This window comes from Pogona vitticeps, chromosome 4 (assembly GCF_051106095.1).
Source record: "Pogona vitticeps strain Pit_001003342236 chromosome 4, PviZW2.1, whole genome shotgun sequence".
NCBI classification, from domain to species: domain Eukaryota; kingdom Metazoa; phylum Chordata; class Lepidosauria; order Squamata; family Agamidae; genus Pogona; species Pogona vitticeps.
The window spans coordinates 62,738,674-62,760,618 of record NC_135786.1 but is presented as its reverse complement, the minus strand read 5'-3'; the positions used below and the strand labels follow the sequence as shown (position 1 = coordinate 62,760,618).

Sequence of the window (21,945 nt, the reverse complement as noted above, 5' to 3'; positions counted from 1 at the left end):
ATGCAAATACCAATGCAAAATTATGCTCATTTTACAGGATAGAGCCATAAACAGAAACAGGTCTATCCAGATGGTTGTTGATCTCACATACGAATTAATTTTCAATACTGGGCTTCTTTTTAGTAGGTAGGAACAGCTTAGTCAGGAAGGAGAATCTGGGAGACCTGAACATTCAGGTGATGTTACATTAATGCAGGTTTCCTGAATAATACAATTTCATATTATGGACTATTGAAAATAATATTGAAAATCCCCACATATATGGGAACACAAAGTTGCTTATCTCACAGAGTCTCAGTGTATGTATTTTTGCTCACTTTCCTCAGTCTCTAGAAGGGAATAGAAAATGTGCTGAGGCGATGCCTCATCTAAGTTGCCTCTTTATCAGATGCCCTTTTGAAGATTTTGGAAGACAGTTTGTATTGCTGAAGACTTTAAAGGAAGGAGTTGGTGTTGAGCTCAGGCCTGTTTGAATGGAAGCTTTGGTCTTATTGCTGTTGTGGAAGGTGCATCTCCTGTTGAGTACTCTCTTAAAGACTCTCCTTGAAATTCCTTAAAAATGAGAAATCTCCACTATGAAAGTTTAGATTTTCTGACTGCCCGGTCACTAGGGATTAGAAGGATGTTTAAAGGTCTTGAGATGTTGAGCATTAGTGTTTTGAGAAAATTGTCATGAAAAAAATTACTTGACAACAGTGGAGTTGAAGATGGTAAGAGGAATCATATTGGGCATAACTAGCCCAGTGAAGAAGCTATTACAGTAACTGAAGTATTTTTAAGAGAGTTTTAGCTACTCATAGATCATACTAGACAACAGAATAAAAACCTGGCTGAAGCCTTAATGAAAGACTTGGGGGAAATGCTGAATAGATGACTACTTAATTGATTATACAGTGTAACTTTATGTAGAGTTGCCTTTGGGTAAAGTTTGGAAATTTCAACTTGTACAAAATGCCTCATACCAGAATATTGACTAGGGCTGGATTGTGTGACACCCCCCCCCCCATTACAACAGCTTTATTGGCTGAGAGTTCATTTCCTGACCCTATTCAAAATGTTGGTCTTCACCTTTACAGCTCAGATCTAGGCTATTCTAGAGACTGTTTCCTCCTACAAGCTTCCATGACTATTAAAATCTGCAGGGAAATGCCTTCTCTTGGCCCCACCACTTTCACAAGGATGTTTAGTGAGGGCTCAATAGAGGGCTTTTTCTTTGGCTGCACCCGTTGTTGGGAGGATCAGTTGACCCCTTTAGTTCCACCAACAAGTGAAGACATGGGAGACAGGAGGCAGTTGAAATGGGGAGATTTAGTGGACTTTTAAAACTTTGTTTTATAGTTTGAAAATAATGTTTTAAATATTTCTACGTTGCAGTCTTAACAATTTAATGTTTCCATTATTTATGATTTAAAAATATTTTTGTAGGCTACCTTGTGTCCCTGCAAGGGGAGAAAGGCTGGGTAGTAAGTAAGTAAATAGCCAGCCAGCCAGCCAACTAGGTCTTATCAGGAATCACTGAAGAAAGGAGAGAAAGGTAGCATATGAAATATGTTTAGTCATCTACTTCTCTCAGTTGTACTCAAGTGTACCAAGCTAGACACTTTATTTTTGTGCTGTGTTTAACTGTGATTGTAGAGATCAAAAAAATCACTAAGATTGATACGAGTCAGCAACAGAGATGAAACTCCTTCACTTTCCTGTCCAGTCCACCACATTATAATGAAGCATGCAGACCAAAATCTCCATCTGTAATAATTTGGTCCTAATGATGCTGTAAGGAAACTAAAAGATGTGTCTAATTTTTTGTAGAATTGTGGTGTTTATAGGTAGAAGTGTTTAATATGGCTGCTTAGCCTGCTTGCTAAAATTCATGAGTGGCTTAGTACTCATTTCCTATTCTTATTAAATCCTGAAGGAATAGCAGGAAAACACTCTGTTCTCGCAAAAGGGGTTCTCAGCCTAGTGGCCAGTAAAGTAAAAAAGAATAAATACATAAATAAAAAACTCCCCATCTTTTTGCTTGTGTTTAAGGCCTCAGAAGGAACTGGACCCACATATAATGATTGCCACCCAGCTAGAAATTGTATAGCTGGTAATTAAATTTAAGGAGAACTTCAAGTGATTTACCTCTTTCTAAGAATATTGATGATTATATGAGGCAAGACTCATTTTAATAATTATAAATTGAAATGTCAAAGATATGCCTTTTAAAAATTTTCTAGGAATTTAAAATGCACAGTATCTCCTGTGACAGAGCTGGAAAGACTTCGTAAGCAAGCAAGCTAAAATACTGTCACTCCTGTGGAATACTTGGATTTAAAGAGGAATTCATGGTACTGTACAAGCATTTATATGTCTGCTGAAAAGTAGATCATGGACATTAAAAAAAAAAGGTAGTTAAATTAAAAATGTGCATAGCAAAGCAAACAACCCAGCCTCTGAAATAGGCATAGTGTTTCCTGTGTATGTCTTCAGATTTCATCTAATTTGGATAAAAAGAAAATCTTCTTTTTGTTTTATTTGGGAGCAAGGAACCTCCAGATTTTGGCTTGGCGTTGAGACCTGAGCCTAGGGTAGCTCATGGTCTGAGCAGGTGGAGTGCCCCATTCCCAAAGGTGAGGGGCTCCACTGCTCAAATTATGAGCCTTCCATGCTTGAGTCAATGTGGATTGTGGGAGTGGAATGTTCTGAATTGAACATTGTGGTCAGTGGGCATGCTTAATGAAAGGTTACAGTTTACATTAAATTAGTATTAATTCTTTAAGGGTTTTTTTTCCTTAACACATGGGGAGTTGATATAACTGATGTGACAAATTTAGTTTACTTTATTGATTTTTTTACACTTGCATTAATTGTGAAATCATGTAGGGGACACATTTCTATTCCTTTTTTCTAAATGGACACGTTCTTGCAATTGTCTCCTTCCAATCTATGGCCTAGTGTGAGGGTGTACTGGAGTTTTTGTAGTATACAGTGCAGGCTGTACCATTTATTTTCTTTGTACTGCACCAACCATAGAATGTAAAGGAAAATACAACCTTCTACTAGGGTGCTTGGCTGGTTTATTTTTTCATTCAGCCATTAGTTTACTCTTTCAGGGGTTCTACACTGGAAAAAGGGCATCCATCAGACAGTAAGGGCTTTATTTATGAGGGTGTTGGTGTTTCAAAGGGGAGGCTGTTGAATCCCAAAAGAGCCTTTCATGGTATACTCTCAGCGTGCATCTGAGGCCACTGCTCTGCTCATCAGGAGCAAAGGCAGAAATGTGGGCTTTCCTTAGCAACCGTGTGTTTCACTGGTCCCTGCGCTCTCTGACATTTGTTTACATATTGAGAGAGTAAATGGGTAGAACAGATGGCAACCAGACATTTGGTGGTTCTGTTCCCTTGCGCTCCTCGGGGGTCTTGCATTCAGCCTTTGCCAAAGTTCATCCTAAAATGAGAAGCCTGTTCACAATTATGAAAGTCATGTTGGCAGTTTAGTAAGGTGACAGTTTAAAGTAGTATTAGTTAAATAATTAAAAGATGGAGTTAACACATCCATATAGCTGTTTCTGATTAGATGTTCTATGGGGCTGATGTGGCTTTAGTCACTAATGAAAATGTAATTCTTTTTGAAATGAAGAGTCATCATATTCGAAGAACAGTCTAGACTGTAAAAGCAGCTCAATTCTAGTCTTGCTAGACTATTTTAAACAAATGTTGTGCTGTCACAATGGTCTTGGCAGGTCCAATATTTTAAATATTCCATGTGTTTCCCACCCTGTTTTAAGATACATTTTCAATCATTTGTAATGATCACATTTATTTCTGCTTTGCCAAAGAAATGTTTTGCTGAGATAGGGTTGCTCTGGAGTAGGCAAATGGCATTTTATTTGTTTCTCTTATCTACGTTATCGAAATAGTATTTTAAAAACAGATTAAAGGAAGGATAAGAGTGGCAGCTTAGGTGATGATAACATCTGTGATTTTATTGATGATCCAGTGCATTTACACTGGAATGTCTACAGCTGTTTAAAAAACTATTGAATGCCTTACATCCTGTTGCTTAGTGAAGTCACAACTAGAATAGGCCCACTGAATCTATGGGACTTACAGAGGTTTTGGCTCACCAAATTCCCCCTGATTCAGTGGACCTACTCTAGTTGTAACTCACTATGCTAAGGAACAGGATTTCAGCCCATATGTGTCTGTTTTACAAGTATTAGTTGATGTTAAATTTGTTATTGAAGTCATTCCTATTTCCCCTGGACTCCTTGAAAGAAACATATATATATATAGTTCTCTCCTCCTAGAGGGTAGGTGAAGTAAAATGTTCATTGCAGCAGTAGCATCCCTATGTTCTATGACTGTGTGCAAGGAGATATAGGCTTTGTGAAGAGTACAGAACTGTTTTATTTCTAAGGATACTGTAATATGGAATGAATACCTGTTCTTTAAAAAGATGGATAAAAGTTAATCATTTAAAGAGTCAGCCCTGTTTAGAACCAAAACTGATGATGAGAGAATACTGATTTGCTTTTCTGCTGTTACTCTATTTTTTGTCAACCGCAAAGCATATTAAGCAGCTTATAGGGAGGAACAATCTGAAATACTATTTACTTTATACTTATTTGGAATATTTCACTCCGCCTTTCTCCTTAAAAAGGACCTGTGTCAGTTTATACCATTACAGGACAATATTTTTGAAGCTAAAACACTAAGTATATAAATATTGAAAAGGATCAAAGAAATATGACATTAAGAAATGTTAAGCAAAAACAGTAACAAAAACATATTCAAAGCAGTAAGGCACAACAATCCATTTTTAAAAAAAGATTCAAACAAATACCACTCTAAGAAATGGTAAACAAAACCAGTACCAAAAAAACCAATCAAAGCATTAAGGCACAACTATCCATTTAAAAACTCCACTCAGGCAGCCAATCAACTCAGGGAAAGCTTGCCGGAAGAGAAAAGTCTTTGCCTGCTTGCCAAAGGACAGCAATGATGGGGCTAGTCTGACCTCCTGTGGGAGGGAGTTCCAAAGTTTCGAAGCAGTAGCAGAGTCTGCCCGCTCCTGTGTCCTCAGAAAATGCATCTGTGAAGGTGGTGGAACCAAGAGAAAGGCCTCCCCTGTTGATCTTAATGCAGGGCAGGCTCATAAAGTGAGATACAGTCCTTGAGACAGCTTGGGTCTGAGCCATTTGGGGCTTTATAGATTAGAACTAGCACTTTTAATTGTGCCTAGAAGTGGATCGGCAGCCAGTGGAGCTGCTGTAACGGGGTTCTGCAATCCTTGTAACCAGCTCCAGTCAACAATCTGGCTGCTTTGTTTTGGAGCCACTGAAGTTTCCAAACACTATCCAGAGGCAGCCCCATGTAGAGTGCATGTTACAGTAATCTAGCCAGGATGTAACTAAGCCATGTGTCACTGTGAATCAGACCTCTCCAGGAATGGGTGCAGCTGGCACACAAGTTTTAACTGTGCAAAGGCACTCCTGGCCACCATTGAAACCTGGAGATCTAGGCTCAGAGATGAATCCAGGAAACTGCCCTCCTCCCAATCTGTGTGCCTGTGTTTTCAGAGGGAGTGCTAGCCCATCCCCAGCACAAACTGCATCCCTGTTCCTTGATCTGCCTTTCGACTGATCAGGAGCATCAGGAGGTCTTGTCTGGATTAAGTTTCACTTTATTCACCCTCATCCTGTTCATTACTGATACCAGACATTGATCTAGAGTTGAAACAGCTTTCTCAAAATTAGATGGCAAGGAGAGATAGAGTTGGGTGTCATCTTCATGCTGGTGACACCAAACCCCAAAACTCTGGAAGAACTCTTCCAGCTACTTCATGTAGATGTTAAAGAGCGTAGAAGACAAAAGAGAATGAGGAATCCCACAGGCCTGCGGCCAGGGTGTTGAACAGAAATCCAGCATCACCGTCTGAGTTCTCTCATCCAGGAAAGACTGAAACCGCCATAAAACAGTGCCTCCAAGTCATATCCCATAGAGCTGGACTAGAAAGATACCATGTTCAATGGTACTGAAAGCTGCTGCGAGTTCCAGCAGAACCAACATGGGTACACTCCCTTTATCCAGTTCCAAAGCAGTCTCTGTCCCACAACAAGGGCTGAAACCAGATTGAAATGGATCTCGATAATTCATCTCATCCAGGAACCTGCACTCATTTCACACGCTAGCAAGGTGATGCTCAAAATCCTACAAGGTAGGCTTCAGCAGTATGTGGACCGAGAAGTACAAGCTGGATTCTGAAGAGGCAGAGGCACTCGAGACCAAATTGCTAACTTGCGCTGGATTATGGAGAAAGCCAGAGAGTTCCAGAAAAATATCTACTTCTGCTTCATTGACTATGCAAAAGCCTTTGACTGTGTGGACCACAACAAACTATGGCAAGTTCTTAAAGAAATGGGAGTGCCTGACCACCTTATCTATCTACTGAGAAACCTATATGTGGGACAGGAAGCAACAGTTAGAACTGGATATGGAACAACTGATTGGTTCAAAATTGGGAAAGGAGTACGACAAGGCTGTATATTGTCCTCCAGCTTATTCAACTTATATGCAGAATACATCATGCGGAAGGCTGGACTGGAGGAATCCCAAACCGGAATTAAGATTGCCGGAAGAAATATCAACAACCTCCGATATGCAGATGACACCACTCTGATGGCAGAAAGTGAGGAGGAATTAAAGAACCTTGTAATGAGGGTGAAAGAGGAGAGTGCAAAAAACGGTCTGAAACTCAACATCAAAAAAACTAAGATCATGGCCACTGGTCCCATCACCTCCTGGGAAATAGAAGGGGAAGATATGGAGGCAGTGACAGATTTTATTTTCCTGGGCTCCATGATCACTGCAGATGGAGACAGCAGCCATGAAATTAAAAGACTCCTCGTTCTTGGGAGGAAAGCGATGACAAATCTTGACAGCATCTTAAAAAGCAGAGACATCTCCTTGCCAACAAAAGTCCGAATAGTCAAAGCTATGGTTTTTCCTGTCGTGATGTATGGAAGTGAGAACTGGACCATAAAGAAAACAGACCGCCGAAGAATTGATGCCTTTGAATTGTGGTGCTGGAGGAGACTCTTGAGAATCCCCTGGACTGCAAGGAGAACAAACCTATCAATTCTAAAGGAAATCAACCCTGAGTGCTCACTGGAAGGACAGATCCTGAAGCTGAGGCTCCAGTACTTTGGCCATCTAATGAGAAGAAAAGACTGCCTGGAAAAGACCCTGATGTTGGGAAAGTGTGAAGGCAAGAGGAGAAGGGGACGACCGAGGATGAGATGGCTGGACAGTGTCTACGAAGCAACCAACATGAATTTGACACAACTCCGGGAGGCAGTGGAAGATAGGAGGGCCTGGCGTGCTCTGGTCCTTGGGGTCACGAAGAGTCGGACACGACTAAACGACTAAACGACGAGGAACCTCTGGAGCTGAGAAGCCACAACCCAGTCCAGCACCTTGTCTAAGAATGGAGTATTGGCAACGTGTCAGTAATTATTCAGTATTGTGGGATCCAAACAGGGCTTTTTCAACAAAGATCTTATTATTGCCTCCTTTAAGCATGTTGAGATCCTGCCCTGCTGCATGGAGGCATTCACCATTCCTCCTACCCACTCAACCAGGCCTTTTCTGGCAGTTTTTATAAGCCAGGAAGGGCAAGGGTCCAGCAGACATGTGTTAGCCTTCACCTTTCACCTGTCCACATTATCAGGTTGCAGAAACTGAAACTCGCCCATTATCACAGGGCAAGCAAGGGTCACAGTTACATTCAAAGGACCTGTATCAACTATAGCTTCCAAGTCAGAGTGGATCTGTGGAATTTTGTCTGCAAAGTGTAATGTCTTCACAATGAGCTACAGTGTGGTTTGCATTCTCTTCCTTTGTGCTATGATTTAGTAGGCCCTTGACTACTCGAAAGAGCTCTGCCAGACAATTCTGTGCAGACGCAATGGTGGCAGGGAAGAATGACTTCCTTGCTGCTGGCAGTGCCACAGAATAGGCCTTCCAATGAGCCGTAGCCCTTTTTCTGTTAGATTCATTCCTGAGTTTTCCACCATTGTAACTCAAGACTATGTCCTGCTGGTTTCATCACCACTAACTCCCCAGTTAATCAGGTGGCCAGTTTGACTCTACTTTGTGGGAGGAGACATTTAGGAACAATCCTGTCAATTGCTTTTTCCATTTCCCTATTCCAGAGATCAACCAAGGCTTCCTCTTGGCAAGGATTAAGTGGAGTTATATAAGAGGTATCTGTGTTAATGTGTGCTAGCATCTCTGGTAAAAACGAAAGTTGAACTTGTCCATGAAAGCTCACATTAAAATATAGCAGTTAGTCTTTAAGTTGCCACATCATGTTTGCCCTTATTTTTTTATTTTATGTAGAAAGCATGTTGAAAACGTCTGTGCAACACATGAATATATACCACTTCTTTTTCTTCCAGTTAACCCTGCACAGCTAAATTTCATGATCACACTGCAGCGAATCATGCTATGTGATTTTGTGGTTTTCTGAGCTTCATTTAACAGAAAATCATTTAAAACAAAAATCTTCCTGAAGTTCCTGAATACACTTGCTAGGAGTAAGAGCTATTAACTCATTTTACATTGGGGTCAATCTGCTTAGAATTGTACTGTAAATTAATTCTGTAGTAATTTTAATGAAAATTGCACTGGCAGAGGTAGATTAGGCCTTAAGAAACAGTTCCTGCAGAGTGAGACTCTGAAAATAGGGGATTTTAGATAAACACTATTTTATACAAAATGTTTTCTAGGTATTGGTTTTTTTGGGGGCTGGGGAAGGATAAATGGTACATTTTGCTCTTCATAGAGAGGGGTTGAGTGATGAATAGGAGAAAACCTTTCCTCTTTAGCCTGTCACAGTTCAGACCATTCACTGAGGTGAGTTGTAGCAGGATTAAAAGATATCCCTAGTATGCTTTCCTGTAGCTTGGAAGGTGGGTGATCTCAATGATGCTGATGTTAAAGAGGCTAATTCACATATTTTTAATTAAAAAGGGAAGCCTTTAATGTTCAAAAATCACAGCTGCCCCTGTCACAGGCCCCTCCTAGATTGAAAGAGATCACTAAGCAGCCTTGGAACCTGGAAGTGGGGGAAATGAAACTTTTAAATAAAGATAAAATGTCATGATGATGTCATCAGACTTAGGCACACCAAACTGTACCAATAGGATTTTAGCCAAAATGTCCCTTGGCAATAAAGATTGATAAGAAAATGGCATAGAATCCGAAAAAGTTTGGTCACAGTGTTGTAAAAGTAACAAATGAAAGTGAACTAGTTTTTATATGTTGACTCTTATAGTTAAAAGTTACTTTGTAATTATAAGCAATGTTACTCGATACTGGAAAAATAACTAGTCACTTCCAAACTGAGTTTTCTGTACAGTACTGTGTTTATGCATGTATCGTAGGCAAAAAGTTTTTTTAAAGATGTATTGATAACTGTGGTTTCATGGTAAAAATGCTGGATCAGTCTTGACATCATTTTTCATAAAGCCCTCCTAACTTCATTTTACCTTAATACTTGCATCTTTTAAGTTTGTGCACATGTACTACATAATTTCTTTTGTTTTGACAGACAGATGTGTTGGTGCTAAGTTGTGATCTGATCACTGATGTTGCTCTTCATGAAGTAATTGACTTATTCCGAGCTCATGATGCCACAGTCTCCATGCTAATGAAGAAAGCTTATGAACCCACAGAGCTTGTACCAGGACAAAAAGGGAAGAAAAAGTTAGGTAAGAAGGTGCTGTTTATTCCAGGAGTCTTGACTGCTCACATTTTTCATAGAGATTGGCAGTTGGTGCTAAATATGATGGTTTTCACATAATGCCGTTAAATCTCCAAACTGGAATGGTGGTACTCCAGATCTTCCCTAGTCACACTTTGCAAAACCTATTCATACTTAGTGTAACTGTAATGTATCCTGATGCTATGAATCCAATTGATAGTGCCGGCTAGACACATTGAACATTTGGTGAATGATAAATCTCATTGATCCAGCAGGTCTACTCTAGTTGAGACTAACAACTGGATTTAAGTCAGTATCTCCCCTTTAAAAAAAAAACAAAAACCAAATTCTCTTATTCCTAAACCATACATTCACGGGATGTTGAATTATATGATTACAAATCTAAAGTGGCCCAAACAGAGAATCAGGAGAAATAATTTGTTCACTCCGACTTATGAATTGTGCATGGTTTGAAATACAGTAGTTGTCCAGCATGATGACATTTTAAATTGTGATGATTGAAACAAAGTAGTTATTATTTAGGCAGTTCCTCCTTCCACTGCTTGGGTAGAATAAACACAGCTTCTCCTCAATAAAAATGCTACCATACCATAGCTCTTCCATTTGCTTTTTTAAAGTTCCATACTGTGGGTTTAAAAGAGAAATTACTTTGTTCTCAGTCTTTAGCATGTTCATGAATGTTTTGTATGAAACCTCTCCACAGGAATCAACTTTGTTAAAATTAGTCTGATTTGTGAAGAGAAGAACTCTTTCAATGATAGCCCTCAGTATCACAAACTTTAATGCAATACTGTAATGCAGATTCTCTGGCAAAATGGACAAGCTGTGAAGTTCGCCAAGTATTTGAGGAGCTGCTTTCTCTGCATGTGTTTCTTTCAAATTATAGAAGCAGTTAGCTGTAGATGCTTCCTGATCTTTCTTTACTTCCTCCTGTAAGTTATGTGTGTGCGTCATAGGTTTCATGAATGCTTTCAGCTTTCATGAGCAAACTGCTGGTACTTGTATATGCCTGTGTTTCAGGTGGAACGTCTCTTTAGATCGGCTGTCACTAGATTATATTAAAGCAGGCTATAAAATGCTTGTGTTATGATTTTTCTACTTCAGTGGAACAGCGCGACTTTATTGGAGTGGATGATTCAGAAAAGCGATTGCTGTTTATGGCCAATGAAGCAGATTTGGATGAAGAGATCATCATCAAGAGATCCATCCTTCAGAAGTAAGCTTTGGGATTCTTCACAGCTAATTCATTTGGAGTATGGCAATATAATCAGAGGTACTGAGATCAAATAGGTTGCTAAATAAAAGTGATAGCTATTGTGTATAGTTGTTGTTTAATAGGCAGAGCTGAATGTATACACTACCAAAGGACTTTGTTCTGAGTCCAAGAGGTTTTGCTTTTTCCCCTCATTGAAACTTTGTTTTCGTTACATAAATTATACACATTGATTTGTATTTATTGCTGAGTATACAGAGAACCTGTCAAGAAAGCTTGCAACATACTAGAACAAATGATACTATATTGCAAACCATAAAATTGTAACATAAAACACGTGAACACAATGAAATATATTACTGCAGCATCAGAAAGACTGCTCATGTAAAGACTTCCTTGATTATCAAATGTCTCCTAAATCTCACAGAGAAATAAGTGAATTTATTCAATTATTAATTTTATTCAGTATCAGCATCCCTCCCTTCCTTAAAAGTCTCAGTCCTCAGTCACTGATTTTTATCCACCCTGCAGTGATTAAAATCAAGTGTTTTGTCACCAGAGATTTCCAATTTGGCTTTAGTTTCTTAGTGGTGGAGAAGACCTCTCTAATGCACTTTCAGTATCATGGAAAATACTAAGTAGGATTAAAGCCTTTGTTCAACTTCCGCACTGATGTAATGCCAATTTAGTCATGGTGCCATAGGAAAGTCTGATTCTCTGTTTATATTAGTCCTGTTCATTTCCATACTTACTAGTCAGATTTTAAATGTATACCAGTTAGCTGAGATACGAGAATCCTTATCTGCAAACCTACCCAAGTGCTGGTTAAACAAATAATTTACACCAAAAGAAGTGTTACACCATCTTGACTTTAACCCTGAGGATAGATGTGCAATGGATGTTTGCATCTGGGTCTTTGATATGTGCTTTGAAGACTCATTTCTCTAAACTCCACCTCTCTGAGCATTTGGCAAGCTGTGGGGTTGGGAAAAGAGCCTGAATTTCCTTCACCCCCCTCTGTACAAATGTGATGATGGAGCTGACATATTTGTTTTCAAAGAATGATTACCATGAGGAGGGAATTGTTTGCCTCACCTTAGACATTTATAGTTGCACAAAGACAAACAGTAAAAAACACCTGTTGGAGCAAGTCTAAATTTGGAGCATTTCCTTTTAAAATGCTGAGGGTTATTGGAGGATGAGCCACCCCTAATAAACTATCTGCCTTCGTGGGTGTTCCATCTGTGCAAATGCAGGTGCAGTGCTGCTTCAAGAGGATGTGCTAATAAATCACAGTGACAATCTGGACTACTCATTACCTCATACAGAAAGGAATACCTCCTATATAAATGCATCAGGCAAATGCAAGAATGGCTTTGAAGTAACAGTGCAGTCTTACTTTAAAAGATCTGACTTTTAAATTTGAAGAGGTTGCTGTTGTGTTTTTGTTCTGCGTCTCAGTGCAAATAAAAACTAGCTTATTTAGGGTTATTACTTGGGGGGGAGTGCAGAACTGAACAATAACAAATAATTAGGACTCTGACATTGAGAAAATGCCTATTTATTACTTAAAATTGATTTTTTTAAAAAAAATCCTAATGTCTCTAGTATAGATTCATTTGAAAAGTCTCTTATTCTCTCTTAAAGCCAGTTTGACTCCTCTTGTACCTTTAGAATATAGTTCCATAAAATACTATAACTTCTATAAAGTACACATTTCAGTTTAATTTGTTTTTTTATGTCAATGGTGAGGTTTTTATGTCTTCCTTGGAGGCATCATAAATTATCATGATTAGAAGAGGACTATCTGGTGAGAAGAACATGTTAAATAGCTAAGAGAATTTTCTTTTTGGGAAATTCAGCAGATCGTGCTTTGTAAGCCTGCTCTAGTTGTTTGCCAGATGATATGAGGGGGGAAACTTTTTTCTGCATTGGATTGGTGTGGACTATTGGGGGATTTTATATTTGTATATGTATGTGTGCACCTGTGCCTTTCATGTGCTCTTGTCCTTGATTGCTTGAGGCAGCCATTATATATCCAGTTCCTGGGGAAATTGCTTCAAAAGGTCTAAGGGTGGAGAACAGTTTAAAGAAAAATGAATTAAGCTTAGTATTTGCACATGAACCCAGATTGCACCAAACTAGAAGTGTATATATGTATGGAGGGCAGCACAGCTCTGATATTTATTTATTTATTCATTGAAATTTTTACCCTGCCCATCTGGTGGCCAAGCCACTTCTCTGGGCAGCTTACAGCATTATGACATAAATTTACATAATAATCAAAGCTAAAACAACAAACAAAACAAAAAAGAAAACAAGATCTTTGCTAACCATATAAAAAAGACAAATACAAAAGACAGAGGCAAAACAGAGAAAAAAAATGAAATGTCAATAATCAAAATGACAACAATCTGGGGTAAGGTGGGGAAGGCCTGTATGAACAGTCATATATTCACTTGTTTTCTGAAGCCCATGAAGGAAGGAGCCATCACACCTCTTTGTTAAGTCATGTCCGACTCTTTGTGACCCTATGAACCAGAGCACACCAGGCCCTCCTGTCTTCCACAGTCTCCCAGAGTTTGGTCAAATTCGTGTTGGTAGCTTCGATGACACTGTCCACACATCTCATCCTCTGTCGTCCCCTTCTCCTCTTGCCTTCACACTTTCCCAACATCAGGGTCTTTTCAGGGAGTCTTCCCTTCTCATCAAATGGCCAAAGTATTGAAGCCTCAGCTTCAGGATCTGTCCTTCCAGTGAGCACTCAGGGTTGATTTCCTTCAGAATTCATAGGTTTGTTCTCTTTGCAGTCTAAGGGACTCTGAAGAGTCTCCTCCAGCACCACAATTAAAAAAGGCATCAGTTCTTCAGCAATCAGCCTTCTCAGAGGTTGTTCTGAGAGAGAGGCACTCAGACAAATATGATATGAAGATTGAAATGAGCCAGCCCGTATGCAGTCAAAGCCTCCATTCCCTCTAGACCTTCTGGCTTGCTGGGAAGATATGGTACTACTTAGGTACAAAATCAGCTGGAGGAAGGAAGATTGTGGAGAAGCTCCATTTGAGCTAGTAGGCTGCCCTTCTTTTTGGGAGCACGGTAATGATTGGGGAGTCTCATGCATTCAGTACTGAAAATGACAGCCCGCTTGTTGTTCTTCATATGTTTTATAGTACAGTTATCATCATTCCAGCTGTCCCTGCCGATTATGGCTGAAGGAGCTGTAGTCCAAAGTGGCTGGGGGGAGAACTGGACTGGCACTTCTCTCCCTTGAACTTTTTCTTCACAAGTTTGCAGTCTGTCAAGTGCCCAACTCTTATGCATGTGACCTCTTCACGATGCATGGATTCTTTGTTACAAGACATTTGCCTCTAAGTGAAAACATATATTCTATCATGGAAGCTTTTATTCCTAACCTCAGATCTGTGATCGAATGGATGTGGCAGATTTGTAGGAAAAAGCACTTTGTGCATGCGCTGAGGCATCTCTTTTGTAATTATCAGATATATCCCTTGATCATTCTTAAAGCCATCTGAGCAACTAAGGGAAAGTTTCCCAATCTTTCTTGTAAGTTAGAAAAAAATAATGACTTGTTTTTTCTGGACGTTTTTTTTACCCTGTTTACCTTATATTGTTCTTTATGGTTAAATAATAAGAGGTGGGGCTATTCTGCTTTCTTTTTAATTATTTTGGGCTTTTAAGTTGAAGGAGGTAGTTCCTATGGATAAGTGAAGAAGTTAGGAGAATTATAACAGTAATTCTACAAATGTTTTTTTGCCTTCTGGTGGAATCTCTAGCTCATGACTGAAGCAGTCTTGCAACAGGCATACTGCTGTCAAATTACCACTTGTGTACTTGCCATTGTGCCTGTGTATTTAAGTGAGTAGAATTTTGCACTTATTTAGTAGTTGCACCCAGGCTTTGGAATGTATTGGCACAAGAAGCTAGGTTGCTCCCCCTCTATGTATCCCCATTGATTCAGTGGGCCAGCTCTGGTGCAGTTTATTTAAGGAATAGCATTAATTTCATAAACCGACGTATGCCTGTATATGAGTGACAGCACAGTGACCATTAAGTCAGTCTAAAGACTGTTAATGTATCTAAAGAAGCCACTGGCAATGGTGCGGCTAAAAAATAATGTAAATAAATAAATAAATAAAGTCCATACATACTTTGAGAGGGGTGAGGGATAGGACTGACTAAGTCCTATGCCAATCCTTTTTTATGGGTACTGCCCAGAGAAAACTACATAAGTGAAAAATGCCCAGACAATTTTTTTCTGAAGAGCAGACAGCTGTGTGTGGAAAACCCAAGCAATATTCTGAAAACAATATTCTGGACAGTAGCTCCAATCATTTAAACTAAGCTGTATAGAATGCTCATTAGATAGTTCGAAATGCCTACCAGATCTTAAAAAAATTGAAGACCAGATGGGACAGATCTACCTTCACTGTCTTCCTAAAACTGAAAGAGATGTACCATAACTCTCAACTGTGAGAAATTCCAGATATTGCAATGCTAGTTTGTCCATCAGTGTGATAACATGCCATTTTTACTAGCATCTGAAGAAGTCTTTATGCTAGAGACAGTCTTAGTAATATACTCCATGAAGAGAAAAACCTTTGGTTTCAAGTATAACATCGGCTGAAATCCTGTTTTACAAGTTACAACTCATCATCTGCAGCTGTGCTGCAGCCCTTTTTCAGGGGGCATTAAAAGCTTTCTATCTCCACCTCTCACCCACCATTTGACCTGAGAAAGCCTTTAGGAACTTCAGAACTGGGAAGAGGATGCTTTAGTGCCTAAAAGCTGCTGTCACTAGGAAGTTCAGCTGCCATGGTTTGGAGGTGTGAAAGAGCTACCCCCCACCATCTTTCTGCAGCTCCCAAAAACTCCCCATGATTAAAGGAATTCCCTGAACCTTGCATAAGAAGACTTTTGTGTGATATAAAGTTGTGCAACAGGATTCTGGCCATTGTGTGACTTCTTTCATAAGTAAATGTGGTTAGTTTTCAGAAGAACATCACTTTTGTGTGCTCTTTCAAATTGCATCCATGAAATCAGTGATAAAGTTTAAGTAAGAGCTCTTTGTAGGCCAGACTTTTTGGACTAAGGCAAATCAATAGTAGTCTGCAAAATAATAAAAAAAAAATACACCAGATATTTTCTTGCAGCCAGCAGGGGAGTACTGGGATAGTTTCTTAGTTTTGTAAATGGTTAAAAGAAGCTACAGAAATGCTTAGAGTGGATTTGGTACTTCAGATCTTGAGGAGAGAAAACATTTAACTCTTTGAGAACAGAACAGCCACATGCCTCTCAGTATTGTTGTTGAGTCTCATTTAATATTTTTCTTCCTTATTTGCTTCCGTACATTTGTCAGTACATTTCCGATGAAGGCGGGGTGTTAACCTGCATTCCAGTCTGTTATGCGTCATGGAGTTCCACAGCCCACTGATGAATAACATATGTTTAATGTGCAGCTGAAAAGATTCAGACCATGTTCAAATAGGCATGGATAACTCTTCTGACCTCTGACTCAGCCTTCTGTGCCATCCCAGTAGCATAGTAAAATGATTCCATGGCTAGATAATTTAGGAACAGTCCACCAAGAGACAGCTTGCACAAATTCAAAGAATAATTTTTTACAAAAAAACACTAAATGTGCAAGCAGCCACACCCATCAGAAAGAAATTTAAAAGCAAGCACTTCGAAATGCTGCCAATGGAATTGTCAGAAGGAAATTGAATGATGATTTCTGGGCCTCTCAATGTGTAACAAACAAATACTGTAACACGCAAAAACACACAGAAGGAGAAACCAAGATATATCACCACTAGGCGATCCGGTAAGCCTCCTAAATCATTCTAGCAAAAATGTGAAATACTACATGAGTAGGAGTAGTTTTTGCTGGAACACATCTGATTCTGCAATGTGTTCTTTAATTAAAAATTCTGTGCAGCACTGATGACTGTTTGTTTGTTTGTTTGTTTTAGTGTTTTTTTAAAAGTCTCTTGTCTTATGTTTTCTGTAAGGACAACTTTTGATCAGTATTGATGCCCTTGTACTCCAGTGTTTCAAACAGGAGAAAATCCCCTAAAAGAAAATGTTCTAAAGCAAGACATTATGGTTGCAGTTATATCCTTCCCAAAACAAGGCAGATCCTCTTAGGTCACCAAAAGTGGTCACAACGTCACTCAGACACTCCATCTAAGTACAAGAGGGGAGCACCACTCTTAGTGTCCTAAAAAGAAAATCCTCTACTTACCTAGGATAAAAACCAAAATTACTTTGAAATACAGATCGACTGAGTTGGATTATGTAACTGTGTACAGAAGCATCAATGGGCTGAAATTGTTTTCATTTGCTTGCAAGTCTTTATAGATATCAAAGGCACTACAGTGGTATCCCACTTGTTCCAGCAAAATCACTGTAGAACGAAATCGTCGTCAAGCGAAAGTAAAAAACCCATTGAAATGCATTAAAAACTGGTTAATGTGTTCCAGTGGGTGAAATACCTCACTGTCCAGCGAAGATCCAACATAGGGCAGCCATTTTCCGGTGCCTGTAATGCGAGCAATCTGTCCTGAACACAGCGGGGAGCCATTTTGCACAGTGGGCAGCCATTTTGAAAACCCGACGATCAGCTGTTTTCGATTGTTGTAAAGTGAAAAATCAGTTCCCGAAGCAGGGAACCGATCATCGTCAAACAAAAAAACCTAATTGAAACATCGTTTTGCGATCGTAAAAAACTAATCGTATAGCAGATTCATCATACAACGAGGTAATCGTCAAGCAGGGCACTACTGTATATTGTGTAAAAATTTTAACTGCACTTAACTGGTTAAGTAACCTTATTACTGATTAACTGACTGGTTACATAGCTGACAGAACACATCAGCTAACTGTCCACTTTTGACAGATTCTATTGCTAATATTGGCAGACCCCTGACTAGAAAAAGGCAGGAAAAAGAATCTGAGGCAGAGATGGAACAATTGGCTGCTACTGAGCTGACTAACATTAACTCCAGTCAAAAGTCCCTCCCAGCCCAAACCTTTCAAAGGCATCATATGTAGGTTGCAATATGTCCATTAATAACAGTGATGCATCAATGGACCCATGTATTTAGTGATGATAGAGCAGCACAACAGCATTGGAGCCAATGCCAATTTAACTGTGTTCGCTACCGAGGAAATAATATGTGGCCAACACATTCAGAGTAGTGCAGAAGCACCTGTAGGTGAAATAGCAAATAAAGTGTCATCAGGAAGCATGGTATATAGTGAGTGGACTGCATGGGATGTCTTCACAGGCCTAATGTTTTTATTGACACCTTACAAAAAAAAATCCTTACCTTAATCAAGAAAAAAATCCACTGAATTTATTTCTGAAATGCTGTTCATTTTGACACCTAACAGAACTGGTGTGGTGAGTGGCAGCATAAGAAGAGAGCAAATATTCTTTCCTTTGGTCAAGAATTTACAAGACAGGCCAAAGAACTCTTGAAAATAAAAAAAAACGGTAATCATAAGTCAGATGTGACTTGACTGCACATAACAACAATTAACATTGTCAACTTGTTCTAGCTGAATTGTAGCACAGAATGTGAACAGTTTACCACAGTAGAAGCTAAGAGACTTTTGGTGTTCTGAGAATAGTATCCAAGAGTGCCTCTCTGCTACGTCAGATGCCCTAGAAGCTGTTATCACAGTAGCCCAAATAATGTTTGATACCTGGCATAGCTTCTGCTGTAGTTGTCACAGATGTGTAAAGAGTTACAAGATGGACAGTGTGCTGACTGAAGAAGCTGCTTTTAGCTGTGGCCAACTGAACATTGCTGAAAATTTTTGAGCTACCCACTTGAAACTCCGAGTCTCAGCAAGGTAGAGCAGTAATAATGCAATGCAGTCCAGGCCAACAGAGCTATAAATTTCAAGCAAAACCTAGGCTTTCCCCAGCCCCCGCCCCCCAGCCTGTTGTACTATTATTAAAGCTATTTGTTCAGGAAACCCCTTTCAGCAGACTTGATTATTTTCAGAGGGCCTCCATTTTCCAGTTTTTACTTAGAATGGGCTAGGATTGGTAAATTGCATCCAAGAGCAGCCATCAGATAGAATGCCTTTTTAAAAAAGCTCCTGAGAACAGGGCCTCTTCAGACGCCTTTCTTCCTGCAGCCTTTGCTTCTAAGAGTACTTGAAAAATATTGTTCTTCAGGTAGCATAGTTCTTCTGTGCCTGGCCCATGTGCTAGTATTTCAGTGAACACCTCTTTCCCAGGCCAAGCTGCTATTGAATTTTTTAAAGCTTTTCAGGAAGGGGTCTATGTGAGCACCTATTTAGCTGCACCAGACGCTATTGAAAGAATAATGGATTCTTTCCACATTTAACTCCATTCTTATCCTAATGGCCAGACAATTTGAACCGTGGTCTGGTTGTGCGAAAATTATTTTGTTTTATGTGTTTCAGCTGTATGTGCATCTTTTAAGGCCCAGGTATTCTTAATGAGAATGCTGATGAAAACCCATTTAGATTTCTCTGTAGGGCAAAGATCTGCAGCTTATTCAGCTCTTGTCCTTCTGTCCTGTGGTACTTAAACTACACAGTTATATGAAGGATGAGATAGACTCTTGGGAAGTTGAGCAGAATGCTTACAGTTGCTTGGGTCATGCTCCTAAGAAGAGGTATTTGTGAAGAAAATGCAGAAACCCATTGGTGCTTAGAACAGTGTGGATTAAAACGAAAGAGCTGAATTTTTAAAAGCCTTATTCCCTTAGTAAGATTCATGAGAGATGTCTCATCTTGCTACCACCGAAAATATCATTCATGATACATACACCTGTGCGAGCGCCACACCACCGTTTGCACATGCACACAAGCACCACACCATCATTTGCACATGTGCACAAGCACACAGGCGGCTGCACAAACGGCACACCATTTGTGCATGCACATGAGCAAGTGTGCATGTTTGCGCACAAGCACGGGGGGGGGTGCCCTGCCTTCCCCAGCCAGTCCAAAGGGTGGAAAAGGGTGGGAAGACCTCCTTTCCTCTTTGTTTTTCTCTCTCAAGCTATCAAGCAAAATCCAAAAGAAAAACATGAAATAAAAAAGAAAAACCTTGTTGCATCTTAAAGGCTGTTCTATGTTAATATGAGCTTGTGCTTTGTATGTTGATTGTAGACACAGCTGTGTGTGTTGACAACAGGAAAGCTAGTCATCTGCATACACATTGGCTTTTTAGGGTTTTTGTGCAGTATTTCATAGTGTGACTCTTGGTCTTAGTGTATCCTTCATGTGTTTACCAAAAATCCATGCCTGACAGTTTGTGAAACTCTTTAAGCTGAATACCCCAAAATGTTTTCAGGTGTTACGTCACTAGACATAAGATCTTAATTTATATAATTAATTGGCTTCAGTTTATGTATTCATTTCCTCCTCTTTAAAACAATGTGAACATTGATGGCACAGTTCATTTCATGTATTTTCATGGTGCTGAGAGGTGAATGAGACAAGTTATTGTAACACTGCTGCTACTTCAGGCTGCATGCTTATCTCACATATGAAATACCTCAGGAAGTCATTTCTACACCATTCTGTTTTTTCTTTTGACAATTTCTGCTTTAAAATTTGAATCTTTTGGCTTAGCTTTAGCAATTCTCTGTTTCTTAGTACCATCAAAATACTTACATTTCTTATTAACTTGTTTAACATCCAGAAGTAAATTCCATGCAAGTGCTAATATAATTTATGCAGTTTGTATAATCTCTTGAATTAATCTTGCATTTTCTAAGTGTTGACAGTAAAACTTTAAAGAAGTGAAAAACAGAAATGACTACTTATGTTTGACACACATAATTTCAATGTAGCTTCATTTTAACATTTTAACATTGTTATAGCACCATAGTATAAATATTTTCTGAAAAGCCACTAAACAATTGTTGTACTGGGCTGGATCTGATACCAACTATAAATATCAGAGCAAAGCTAGATAATCCTGGTGCCTTATTAATAATGACAGGTTCCATGTGTTAATGTGCATTAACCATAATCCCTTGTATCACTTCTATGTGTCATTTTTTTTATTGAAAATGTTTGTTACAACAGGAATATAGCTATTGTTTACAATGGTTTTTTATGCCAATCTGCTTTACATGTTTGGAATTGAATACTTAGACCCAGAGTTTCATTGTTTGTCAATGATCCCAACTTTCAAATTCTATGTAACTGCTGTCAATTGTTTTGTTCTTACATGGTCAGTGTTCATTTTCTGTCTTTTTTCTGATAGCGCTTTCCAGAGTCCCATTTGTCAGTGCTTTTTGCAGTTTTTCTTGTGCACAGTACCTACCTTTTGCAACTTCCAAATTCCTTCATTCCTTCATTAGATTTTTATACAGCTTATCTTACCCAGTGGTTACTCTGACCAGTTAACATAAATAAGACCAGAACAAAACATTACATAATCAGTGGCAACAGAAAATAATGAACAACTTAAATTAAAAAATAAAACATTAAGACATTTAGAACCTCTGAACCATTATTAAGACAATTTAAAAGATGGTAATTAGATAAAAGGCTAATGTGCTCAAGTCTTAATTTGGCATATTCTGAAAGGCCTGGTGAATGTTTTTAAGAGCTTTTTAAAGGACATTGTAGAGGGGGCAATGTGGATTGCAGATGGTAAATCATTTCAGAGGCAGGCTGTGACAGCAGAGAAGACTGTTTTCGTGTTACCACTTTCCAGGTCTCCCTCAGGGTTAGCACCCTCAGGCAGCTAACCTGTGAAGTATGTGTAAGACGGGCAGTCCCTGAGATGAAATGTTTGTCATCTCCGGAAAATGTAGTCACCTGGTCCTTTAAAAAGATACACAGAGAGACAAGCACCCCTACAATACTAAATGCATCCCTGTCCCTAAATTTGTGAAAGGCAAAACTGCATAGCAGCATGAGAGGAAGAAGCTAAGAAG

At 39.2% G+C, this 21,945-nt stretch overlaps 1 protein-coding gene across 1 annotated transcript in view; it reads left to right on the top strand.

Moving 5' to 3' along the window:
* Positions 1-21,945, top strand: part of EIF2B3 (eukaryotic translation initiation factor 2B subunit gamma) — a 94,796-nt gene that overhangs the window by 8,365 nt on the left and 64,486 nt on the right. Inside the window, exons 4-5 of the mRNA XM_020783330.3 lie at positions 9,601-9,760; positions 10,879-10,990. Of these exons, the coding sequence (XP_020638989.3) occupies positions 9,601-9,760; positions 10,879-10,990 (272 nt within the window). The remainder of the gene's footprint in view (positions 1-9,600; positions 9,761-10,878; positions 10,991-21,945) is intronic.